This window comes from Sceloporus undulatus, chromosome 1 (genome assembly GCF_019175285.1).
Source record: "Sceloporus undulatus isolate JIND9_A2432 ecotype Alabama chromosome 1, SceUnd_v1.1, whole genome shotgun sequence".
Classification (NCBI taxonomy): domain Eukaryota; kingdom Metazoa; phylum Chordata; class Lepidosauria; order Squamata; family Phrynosomatidae; genus Sceloporus; species Sceloporus undulatus.
Genome location: NC_056522.1, coordinates 132,182,403 through 132,195,407, shown reverse-complemented (window position 1 = coordinate 132,195,407; position 13,005 = coordinate 132,182,403). Strand labels below are relative to the sequence as shown.

The 13,005-nt window shown below is 39.3% G+C and overlaps 1 protein-coding gene across 1 annotated transcript in view; it reads right to left on the bottom strand.

Moving 5' to 3' along the window:
* LOC121925326 (protein eyes shut homolog) overlaps positions 1 to 13,005 on the bottom strand; it is a 361,923-nt gene that overhangs the window by 130,401 nt on the left and 218,517 nt on the right. The window contains exons 8-9 of the mRNA XM_042457345.1: positions 11,099 to 11,289; positions 7,180 to 7,271 (exon numbers count right to left, since the gene is read on the bottom strand). Coding sequence (XP_042313279.1) covers positions 7,180 to 7,271; positions 11,099 to 11,289 — 283 coding nt within the window. The remainder of the gene's footprint in view (positions 1 to 7,179; positions 7,272 to 11,098; positions 11,290 to 13,005) is intronic.

Genomic DNA, 13,005 nt, shown 5'->3' with positions numbered 1-13,005 from the left:
ATTGTATTATGTAAAGGGTGCTGGAATGGATCCCTTGCATAATATGTGGACTGCCTGTATGGGACTGATTCAGGTTAATCCCAACTAGAACAGAACGACTGAATCAATGAGATTTATCTATGTACTGTATTGACTCGCCATTCATTAATGAGTCTACTATACTTAGTACTAACCAACAGGAATCAGGCCTCAGTGTTCCACAGGAGGGGCATTCTTCTTTAATATTCACAGTAAATATGGTGAAAAGAAGACAACATACAGTGTTTTATGGGCCCTGTCACCTCACACTAGATAGTGGATGGTCCTCCTACACTGGTCTTGTTCATGAAATGGGGGCAAACAGGGAAACAATTATCTAAATTCTAAATTATCTAAATTCAGCAACTGGGGTAGATTCAACAATTGAATGGGATTTATTTAAGTTTTAACATGTTATTGAAAAATCAATTCAATGTGTACTCTAGTTGGGGATTGCCGATAGGATTCAGGTAATGTAACCTCGGTTGAGATCCTACATCAAGAAGATGGAGTATGACTTTACACTTATTTAGAGTCATGTGATGATTATGCAATACCACCTCATGAGTGAATTGTGAGACTGTGCAACCAAGTGTGAAATGCATGACTCCGTGCATATGTGAATGAGCAATGCAAAATTCATAAAGCATGTGCTACTGGATGCCAGCTCTGGCACAAACAATATGAACAGATTGTTCTGTGTTAGCCTAGACTTTTGTTGTTGCTTTGGATGTTTAAAGACAGTGGAATGCACTCCCTCGGAGGGTGATAGAGTCTCCTTCCTTGGAGGTCTTTAAACAGAGGCTGGATGGCCATCTGTCAAGGATGCTTTGATTTGGATTTCCTGCATGGCAGGGGGTTGGACTGAATGGCCCTAGTGGTCATTCCAACTCTACTATTCTATTCTAAGTATACGTTATGTTGTCCAGCAGTGTGTTTGCACACGTTAAAACTAGTGAGCCAGCAGTGTTCATTCCCCAAGATACCTGATTTTTTCCATGGTGATACATGCCTTAGTTACATCCCATCTGGTTTACTCTAACACATTCCTTTGAAAAGTGGTTGCAAACTTCAGTTGGTCCCAAATGGTCAGACTTTTCACCAGAACCAGTTAAAGGTAGCAAGAAATTCCCATCATCACAGAATTGCTGGTCATCAGTCTGAATGCGGATCATGATACATGACTTGTGACCAGTCTATCTGAAGGTGTGTGTTCACCCTACAAGCCTGTGAAGAAATCCTTGGGGCAGGCTCTGCTCTTGGTCCCGCCACTATCAAGGGCACAGTTGGTGGGGACATGAGGGAGAACTTCCTTGGAGGCTCCTCTTAAGCTATGGAACCCACTGGACAAGCCCTCTCCCATTTGGCCTCCCACAGTCAGGCCAAGTTCACATTTTATTTTTATTCTTTTGTAAGAGAATGATTGTCACTGAAGAGCAGGCCATAAGTAAATCCTCTACTTATACTACTTAAACTACTTATAAGTACTCACAAAAAATCTAAAGAAAGAGAGGCAATGAGTGACGCAATCTTTAATAATAAGGTCTTCCCCAGTTGCTGTGGTTCTTTCCTACTGCCATATTTTGATAGTTGTCAGCTGCTCCTAGCTTTTCAACAATCATCTAGAAAGGAATCACATAATAGCCCTTTCTGAGTGCTAATGATTGGCATGGGAAGATATGACAGGAAAACAGCTCTCATGGGGCAGAAAGCAAGTTTGAAGAGGGCATATGTCAACCTGAGGATCTGGGTCACTTTTCTTGCCTGGTTATCCTAGTGTGGTTTGGGAAGCTACAGCTGCCAAAATTCCATCCTCATTACTATACAAGGTTCAAGATTTTTTCTTGTTGTTGTTGTTGCAACATGATGCATGTATCATTTTAGTAGCTGTGGTTAATATGCCCAGGAGCATCAAGTTTTGTGAGTCATCATCATGCCTCAGAAAGCATTCATTTGATAATCCCCATGACATGACAAGGGGATTTAAATTGAATCCCAAATTGATTTGTATACTTATTTGTCTTGAGTATCCCTGAATTCATTATTACCATTGTGTTGTCAACCTTGTAAAAAGCTATTTCCTGATCGTTTCAGGAAATTAGTATAATCAAAAAAGTTTGCTTTGCTCGAGGGGTTGAAGCTGTAAAAACCTATTCCTTTATTATGTACACATACTCTCCCCTCTCAAAATAAAAACTATATTCGGAGGATCAAGTATTTATGACATTTCCTAATATGCGATATTACCCCCAGGAAGTGAGGTTATTAGTCCATCTGCCACTACATTCATCTGTAAAAAAACCTGAGATAAAAATAATATTCACTAAATATACTCAGCAGGTTAATGAAGCCAATTGAAAATATAGAAATAGATATATAGGGAATAAAGTGACTTAGTTAATCACGGTTCTTGAAGGTCTTTTCATAGCAATTTCTTCTTGGAAGTGCCATATATAATGCCCAGATAATACTGCATCTTAATTCTTGCACGTGATAATGCCACATCAAATTGACTAATGTGCCATAATTTTTCTGTGGGCTGTAATAGCAATACCTTATATCAGAAGTTTTCATCGTGTGCTATAATCTGAAAGAACAAGCTGCTCTGAGCAGTATTTTTTAAGATGAGTTAACCACCATCCCTGATTACTCCCATTTGATCTTGATGCACACTGAGAATATATTAACCATTGCTTAATTGCAGAAGGTCTCCAAATTAATTACATTTACCTGTCTAATTATGTATCTATTTATTGCATTACATGGATAGCATAAGAGCAGATACAGCACAGTGGTCAAAACACTAATCTACCAGTTCAGATCTCACTAATGTCACAAACTCATTATCTGGCCTTAGGCAAACGGACTTTCAAACTACATCAGTCTTCAAACTACACCACTGACTTATCTTCCATTAAATAATTACTTAAATAATTTAAAAGGGAGGGGAAGAAACGAGGTGGGGAGGAAAGAATCTAGTAGCACCTCTTAGACTGATTTTTTTTAGTATGGCCCTCATGGATTGCAATCTAGATCTTCAATGGATTCCAGTATTACTCCATAGATAGAATGGTTGACAACATTTGAGTGTTGGACCAGGCCATGGAAACCCACTGAGTGGCCTTGGGCAAACCACACTGGAGTTTATCACATGGGAGGAATTTCTGTTAATTTCAAATGAAAAGACAGTGGGGTGAATTTACGTGAATTCAAACTGCGTTCAAACTTACTTCCCACTGCCCCAAAATAACTTGCAATTGCCCAAAATTGTGTGTGGTAGTATATCGTGGAATAACGTGAAACCCCATGATTGCGTTCAGACCGACTTCTCATTGCCCGAAATTGCATGTGGTAGTCTATCACGCAATAACGTTAAACCCCATGATTGCGTTCAGATTGCCATTGGATTATACTTCCAAATTCCCTTGTTTGATAAACTCCACTGTCAGCCTGAGAGGGAATAATCTCATCAAAAAAATTCCATCATAGTTTGGCTTTAGGGTTGCCATAAATCAAATTACTTCAAAACACACAACAACAACTAATAATAATAATAAATAACATAACATATGGAAACATGATTTTATTTGAGAAAGAATGCTTGCTGTTTCCAGAGTTGGGAAAAGTTACCCCTTTTTAGCCTTCGTCTTAAATTGTAATGTGCTGGTTGCTAAATTCTAGCAGATATAAACCAGAATGCTGGTATAATTATGCTGGATTAGCCAGCAGTTGTAGGTAGGAAAAAGCTGTAGACAAAGTGGTCAAGAAAGAGGACGTTAGATAAGCAGGCGGCTTGCAACCAGAAGATGTTGATCAGGTTCCAACATCAAGCTGGTGGAGTGTAACTCTCTGCTTGCACAGTTCCATGTCCATGCCCATAGATGTCTTCTTTTTGTTTGGGGGCAAGAGGTAATCCTCCAGCCTTTTGCACATTTCCCACACCATTCTGCCTGCAACTATCAAGCCCTGGGACGGGATTCCGCTTCTGCTTACCAGTGGCACAGAGACAGCAGGAAGATAATTCAGACATTGGTGAATGAATCTTGGCTCCAAATGGGAAGGAACTGTAGGTCAACTCTCAGATGGAGTGCATCTTTCCATGATTTCCCCTTTGAACTATATTAGTTGAATTGTCTCCCTACTCTTCTTCTGCAGTCTCTTCCAAGGCTTGATAGGTGCAGGATGGGGTGAGTTTTGGATGTTGCACAAAAGGGTTACAAAACAGCACGCTGTGCTCCACCCAAAAAGAGACAGACATACATGTAAGCCACACTTGCAGGTGAGTATGGCTTGTCTGCCCACCCTTTCTACCACTGGGTGATTCTGGAAACAGTGAAACTGTTCATGTAGTACATCAACAGGCTGATGGAAACAGTCCAAGAAAGTAACTTTTCCAAGCTCTAGCTGAGCATTAAATACACACCACAAAACCGGCTATGTAATATGAACACAGCAGACCAGTTCAATCATAATAAGAAACAATGGTTTCTTGCTATGTGAGTTATTTTTAAATATGCTATCACACGATCTAACATGGTATCATCTGAAATGGTTAAAGGTCTTTATGACATCTGAACTCAATGGTTTGTGTGAACTGTGGTTTTAGAAGCCAGAAACCAAATATATAATTGCCTTATGATTTGTTCTTGATAATAATGATTTAAAGAAATCAAAATTTCACAGGTTTGTTGCCATGATTTTTTAAAATCTTCAGCAAAGCTTCTAGTCCTCAGTTTTGGCTCACAAAAGACAAAAGGGAAATACCATGAACCTGTACATTGTAGAAATACATTGATGTGTATTTCTACAGGAAAGCACAAATCATTTGCTCTTTTGACCACAGCCCTCTTGTATCACCTTTTAAAAACTAGTTGGGCTGGGTTTCATCTAATTCCAAGCTCATGTCTACATTTGAAGGCTGTTAGCTCTATCTTCCTTGCACATTTTCTTTCAAAATTAACATTTTATAATTCCAATAAGATACTTCATGGTGTGCGTTAGGGCCTACTAATGACAAGCAGTGGTGGAGAAAAGCACTTGGCCTAAGGTCTCAGTCTTAAGGCACTTAAAATTAATAAAATGTTCCTGTCATATCTTATTGCTCAATTAACTTACTTATTGAATTTTTTAAGTGTTCTGCTTCAGTGGAATTTATGCCACCATACTGCAGCACACTAATAAATATCCAAGATGATACTATGGCCTTAATTATTATTTTCTTTTATTTTGTAGAATCCTGAAGGTACAAGCATAATAAGAGCTCCTCAAAACATTCACAGCTTTAGTAGCGTGTGTTTTCCTCCTCCCTGGAGCAACCCCCCCTCCCAGTTTTCTTGTAAACTGAGCTTCTTCTCTTTTTTAAACAAAATCAATTGGCTTACTTAAAAAACTGCAATACAAAATCATAAGTATGAACAGAGACCACCATATGAAAAAAATATATAGTTTTAAAAAATCCAAGATATTATCAATTTTGCAGCAGAGTCTAAACCTATTTTTCTTCCCTTCTTAGTTAGGAAAAAGTCCTGACTCTAGTTTCCAAAATGTAAATTCTGAGTTTAAGCTTTAATGGTGGTTTTGCTTTGTAGTTGCATCTGTACAAACCATGGGTAATGTCAGGGTTAAGAAGACCTGGTTTCAAGCTGTGATTTAAACTATAACCTTAGGCAGGGATATAAGGTTCCTGGAACTCACCTGCCCTGTTCTTTGTATTTGATTTTTTTTTTTGCTAAAGGTTATAATATTTCTACAATAGCAGTGCACAATGCTTGGCTCTTAACTGCATGTGATCTTCCACAATTTGCTATGGGGTCTCATTATTGCCCTCATTACTGCTCTCAATTTGTTGCCAATACAGAAATCCCTGCAGTTCTGCTGGCACTGGTGTAACTATTTGGGGGTTGGGAACAAAATGAGGGCACTGCCTCCCAATAAGAATTCTGCCTTCCAAAAATGAATGACTGTCCCCAATGTCTAGCATTACTAAGAGTAAGACAGGGAAAATTTTCCACACTTAGAGTTCATCACTTTGCTGTACAGTGGTACCTCGGGATACGAAATGCGCGGGTTACGAAATTTCCGGGTTACGAAAAAAACCCATTGAAAAAAACTGTTCCGGGTTACGAAGGTTATTTCGGGTTACGAAAAATTTTTTGGTGCTTTTCGGCGCTTTTTCGCACGAAATCGCGGCTTTTCCCCATTAGCGCCTATGGCATTTCGGCTTGCGAATGCTTTTCGGGTTATGAAAGCGGCGGCGGAACGAATTAATTTCGTAACCCGAGGGAGCACTGTATTTACATTCCCTTGGTAATTTTGCCTGTCCTCTTTCTTTGGATGCCTAAGCTGTATTTCTAAATGCTCAAACAAAGCTTTAAATTACTGGAATATGTGAAATTTGGGGGCTGAAAGAAAACTCGTAAGGAGTCTTATTTGGGGGCAAAGCCCTAATTTTGTCCCTCTTTCCATAGTGACATCTATCCACTAAGAGACTTCACTCAAGGAAAGTGGTCACCTTGTTTCCCAGCAGAACACGGATCCTGAAAGCCCACCAAATAGTTTCCCATGAGCACCCTGTTTCTTTAAAGAATGAGGTTGGAATTTCTGGCAAGAACTTCTGAGGGGCAGCGGAAATGTCTGGCTTCCAAGGGGCTTCTGGAAGGAAGCAATACTGGCTGGTAGTGTCCATTTCAGTGAGGCGGTAAAGTGCTCATGATTTTAGATTAAAAGATCCAGTTCCTCAAATAGGCTCAGCACTTTGGACAGAACCTTTAAACTTCAGACCAAAAATTGGGGCCTACAGACAGAGGAGACACCAACCATGGGGAGGGAAAATGCAATCACTCAAGCCCACAAGACTGCCCACCCTGGTCTACAAACACCCTGTTTTTTCACAGATCTGCGATTTGCTGCAAGCCCTCTGAGTTAGGAACAGATTACAAATCTTAATTAATAACATTATCTATATGACAATTAGTATCACACCAAGCTATCTTTTCACCAAACTCAGTGCCAAATTAATATTGACTTCATTCATGCTAGGGCTGCAACTTTAGGTGTGAACTGGGGGTTGGAGAAAAGGCATTCAAGCTGAGCTGATCAACTGGTCCTTTACACCAGTAGGAAGATTTGGATACCATGAATGAAAACACACAAATTACTTACTTAATGTACACGCTGTATTTCTGTCCATCATCCACTTTAACATTGGTACTGATATTTCTAATTTCTTCCCCCTTATCACATGCAAATTGGTACTGAATAAAGGAAGAACAAAAAAATCATTTACTGTAATGGCAGAACAGTAAGAAGTTAAGAAAGTACAGATTGAGTCTCCCTTATCCATAATTCCTAATTCAGAAATGTTCCAAAATTATCCAGGTGGATGGCTAAGATAGAGGCACCTTTGCTTTCAATGCACACAAACTTTGTTTCAGGCACAAAATTATTAAAAATATTGTGTATAAAATTACCCTCAGGCTATTTGTATAAGTTAAACAGGAAATATAAATGAATTCAATGTTTAGACTTGGGTTTCGATCTCCCAGATATCTCATGTGTATGCAAATATTCCAAAATCCAAAAAACTCCAAAAGTCTATTAGTGCAATTAATAGAGGCTGGTAGCTCTGATGACAGTGGGACAGTGCATCTGCTGTCAGCTTCAGTCTCAAATTTAAAGAAGCCATCCAACATGCTGAACCTATTGCAGGGGGTAGTGTTCAGCACTGGAAATATCCCCTAAAGCAGTGTTTCCCAAACATTGGTCTTCTAGATATTTTGGACTTCAGCTCCCAGAATTCCTGATTGTTGACCAAACAGAGTGGGGCTTCTGGGAACTGAAGTTCAAAGCATCTGGAGAACAAAATTTTGGGAACCACTCTCTAAAGCATGGGCTCAAATCCATAGAATATTTACCTCTTCACTGACATCAGAACTAATAGTCTTTGCTCAATGCAATGGGGGTTTCACCTTCTTTTCCTCCCTGTAGCTTCTGTGCCACCAAACATCTGCTCTAGAGTGTTTCTCAACATTTTGGAGCAATTCTGACGGCATGTGAAGGAGGAATGGGGGAACTGAGCCCCCCAATTCCACTGGTGGAAGTGGTTCTGTCAGTGAAATGACCTTGGAGATTGCCCAGACCCCATGTTCATGCAGGGCTAGCTCATGTTCATCTATGAGAGTATAAGCAGTCTGTACATGCAGCAATCAACACTCATAAACACACTGAAGTTTCACAGACAAACAAAAGGTACTCTTCATCATGCTGCACTAGAATCTGGGATCATAAATATAAATCTTGTTGCCAGATTTATGTCTAACACATTTTCAAAGTAATTCTTCACTAATTCCATGAATAGGTTTCCTTAGCTTCAAATATGATTAGGCATGAGTAATTCGGCTTAATTTTCAGAGGATCCATCTAATAGTTATTACTGTTGGCATCAATGGTTCTGAAAGTCAGCTTCCTTGATAAATCAGGCTTGACATATTTGTGTGGTTTCTAGCTTATTTGCATACTGTGCTGTGAAAAAGAGTGCCTTATGTTCCTGTCCATTTGGAGGTGCAGATTTGGCTTGGATTATTCAGATTTCACTCGGACTCTTGCAGAAGATGCCCCTCCCCTTGCTTTGGGTCTGACTCCAAACCTCACTTCACAAATATTTGAAGCTTGATGTTTCCCCATTGACTGAAAAAGATAAGTTGCCAAATATAAAGCAAGTGTTGATATAATTGGCTGGAAGTTGTAGTCATAGACTTGCATCATACTGGTGATATAAATGGGGGTGTGGAGACAATAAGTAGATTAGAACCTTGGCACTAGCCAGGGGGAGCAAAGCCATGGAAAAGTGTTGGCTATTCCCAGGAGTGAGTATATAAGGAGGAGGAGCAGGTTTGAAAGGGGTTGATGTTTAGTGTGCCCTGAGGGGTAAAGAGCCATTGAGGCTAGGTTAGGCTGTTTTGAGGGGTAGTTTTAGATACCCAAGAAAGAGACAAAGTGTGTCTGTAATTAAATTGTTGTAATGTCCTGCGGGAGACATACTGTTTGGTGACTAATGGTGTCACAGGTAACCAGAAGGGTTATAAGATACAATTGTTTAATGAAGGTTCTCTGAGAACTTAGTCTGTAAGGAAGCATATATAAAGCTATAGAGAAACAATTATAAAAACAAACTAAAGAAACTGTTAAACTGTGTAGATAATAAAGTATTTATACACCGTATCTATTGTGAATACTATCCACTAAAAGAGATTCTGTATTCAGCCTGGCTTATAAATAAATTTATTACAGTGGTGCCTCGGGTTATGAAATTAATTCGTTCCGCGGCCGCTTTCGTAACCCGAAAAGCCTTCGTAAGCCGAATTGCCATAGGCGCTAATGGGGAAAAGCCGCGTTTCGTGCGAAAAAGCGCTGAAAAGCACCAAAAATTTTCTTCGTAACCCGAAAAAACATTCGTAACCCGGAACAATTATTTCCAATGGGATTTTTTCGTATCCTGAAAATTTCGTAACCTGGGTATTTCGTATCCCGAGGTACCACTGTACTTTGTTTCATCAAGTAGCTGTCTTGTTGCTGAATCTGCTTGTGATATAAGAATCAGCCCACTGGATTCTTATAAACATTAACTGTGTGATCCTGCCACTTAAGAGGTCTCTCATCAGTTCCCTTAAAGAAATAGTTGTCAAAGTTCCTAGGAAGATCATAAACATAAAATTGGTGTAGAAATAGTTATTGGTTAGAATCATGTTGTGGAGGGTTTGGATCCAGGAAATGATGTGGATGCCAAAATCTGTGGATGCTCAAGTCCAATTATATTCAATGGCATAGTAGAATGGTGTCATATAAAATGGCAAAATCAATGTTTGCTTTTGGGGATTTTTATTCAGTTATTTCTTGTTTTTTTAACGTATTTTCTTGCCTTGGATATTAGAATCCATGATACGGAGAGCCAACTGTAGTTACCGTACTACACATTGAGTCCCATCCCAATCCCCACTCACAGCAAGCAGCCCTGGTGATTAATGGGGCATGTTTTCCTCTTAACTGGCAAGCAGCTAAATGACATTCCCACTCCCTCCCATGAACAATCTCTGGTGTGACAGGAAAATTCAGGGTCCATGTCACAATTCTCCTTAAGATAGAGTTAACTCACACAGGGTGGGGATGGGACCATCAGCTGGCTGCTGCCTAGCGGACTTTCCTATTTAACCCCTAAACTAGCAGCTCCATAGGGACAATGAATCCAAAAGAGTCATTAATTTGAAACTATAGGTTATGCATTTGTAACTGCCAAACAGGATTCTGACCATAATGTATTACCTCAATGTATTAAAATTTGCTGGGTCAGATAGATCAATAGTCTAACCTTGTATAAAGCAGTTTCCTGTGTTATCCTATGGATTTCTGAGGATTGTTGCCAGCTTAGGCAAAACACATTTTGTGCCCCAAAGTAAATGACAACATTCTGTTATTTGTTTCTGTGTGTAGGTAAAGAGCATACATCTATTTCCACATAAGTTTTCAAATTCTACAGCAAGCTAAAAAGTATGAAGAGCAAGGGAAGAATAATGAAAACATTTTTCTTTTATTTCACATAATCAAAATTACTGTCAATGTAGAAAGCAACAAAAAGTCACTAGGTCCATATGGATGTCCCTTTATCAAAGCTCCAATAATAATTGGGAACTGTAATATCTTTGTGATTCACCTAATATTTTTTGCTCCATGGTTCAGTGCATTAGTATTTTGTTTTCAGCTGTGAGCTCATGAACCACCATCCGTGAAGCAGGCTCACATTTTTCTTCTGAGTTCGTTTTTTTGTATATTATCCAAGAGAGACCGCTGTTATCATCTTCACATAGCTTCCCTATTCTATCATCCCTAAATATTGTTCCTAAGTGTCATGATTACCACTTGTAGAAGAATTTTTAAAAGGGCAATTTAAAGCTGTGGCTTTGTTTAAACAAAACAAGATTGGAAGCCCTTGATAGAATGCACTAGTACCTGAAAGCAGGGGTGACGGGAGAGAGAAAAAGAAAAATCCATGACTCAGTTATAAGAGAATAATCAGAAGTGTTGTTACCTGTAAGACACCATGCATGACAGAAAGCTGAATAAAGAAAGGTCCCGTTGTTGGTGGCTTCTGCTCAACATGTAGGAGGACTCCTTGCAAGCCAGTAGTCTGGAATTCTAAACTGATGTTGTTTTGTGGATGTAAGTCAAATCCCTGAAATTCCATGTAAGAATCTCCTTGGTACTGGATGTAGCTAAAATCTATAGAAAAAAACAACAACAAAGGGTGCATATTAATCAATCACACATTGAATAATTATTTTGTGTTTATAGTCTGCGATCTTTGAAAAACACGAACGTGTGAAACTGTGCCTCTTACGAGAATTTAGGAGAGGAAATAGAATCTATGGTTGCTTGTAGTGTTCCTGAACATTTAATGCTACAGAGGAGTCAGAAACAACAAGCAGAACTGTTTTTTTCTACTAGTTGGAATATGAAGATTGTGAAGGACTCCACCTTCATATTTCTGCCTATTCAGAAATAGAAGACCAATCGGAGGGAATCTTGTCTGTGTCCCACCAGTAGGGGAAATATACTGTGGGAGAACATGAACAAGGGCTTTCTCTATACCCAGTTGTGAGTTTCCCTCCTCTTGGAGGTCAAATTGGAAGAAATATTAGGATTTCTCTGAAGATGTCAGCAACAGATGCCAGCGAAACATCAGGAATAAACTCTTCTAGAACATGGCCACATAGCCTGAAAAACCCACAAAAAACATTGTTTAATGCATCTTTATGACAACTCCAATGAGTCTTAGATTGTTTAAGTTTCATCTAGTGTGACAGAGGAGTTACATTTTACCAGGAAGTTATGTATTTCCTGAATCCTATTGTTATTCCCAATTAGACTAAAGACATGGGATGTACTTGCAAATTGACTCACTGCTCAGTAGGTCTATTTTAGTTGAAACCAGTAAGAGTCAATGTTACACATTATGATCAATAAGTATGGATATTAGACTTTGATGCAAAAAGCAGGAAATACGTCTGTTGCCAGAGTCTGTACAAATTGTTAAGAATTCCTACTAAACAGGTAAGGTACTGGCTTGGACCCTGTCCATACTGGTTAAAAAGCCAAGCCTTATTCTGAAGTGCAAATTGGATATTCCCTCCAATTCCCCCACCTGCTGACAAGGAAATGGCTCCATTAATGAGAGTTATCAGGGCTTAAATGTCTTGTCTACCTCCACTGCATGGAGACCTGCCAAACTGGCTCAGACTACTACACCTCCAATGTGAAGTATTGTTCAGATTCTGGAGAGGTTAAGCAACCTCTCTGGATTTGAAAGAGAGTAAATGTCTATTTTTATTGGCTTTTTCTTGTGTACACAGTCCATTGTCTCAACTGGCCAGACCACTTTAGAATAATTATCAGTGCCTGAAGGGCATATTCACTTCTCCCCTCTGCTAGCATATTTTTTGTTTACTGAATCTTGCGTACAACAACACTGAGGTCATGTTTTGCCCCACCCAGAGGTGTTCACTTTTAAGCAACAGCCTCCAAGTTAGGAAGAGGTTAACTACAGAGACACACACAGGGAGTCTCTTTGCCATCTGCTACTTCAGTCTCCAGTTCTCTTCTGCATGTTGGAGAGTGAGAAAATTCATGTCTGTGTTTTAGTCTGTAGTCCCTTAGGTTTAGCCGCACCCTTCTTAGAATGATCAAGAGTAGATGTTTAGGTCCCATGCCGTTTCTCCCTTCTTTTACTTTGAGAAACAGCTTGCATTGACTGTAGACTGTTCTGATGGATTCTGCTGCTATCTTTTCCTGTTTTTTTTTAAAAAATAAATTAATAATTGTCTTTACTGCCCAACCACAGCAAAAACTACCTCATTCTCACTTAGAGTCACCCTGGTTTATTGTCTGTTTTTAAAACCTTTGGCCTGTAAGATCCTGCAGAGAATTAGTGCTTGGAGG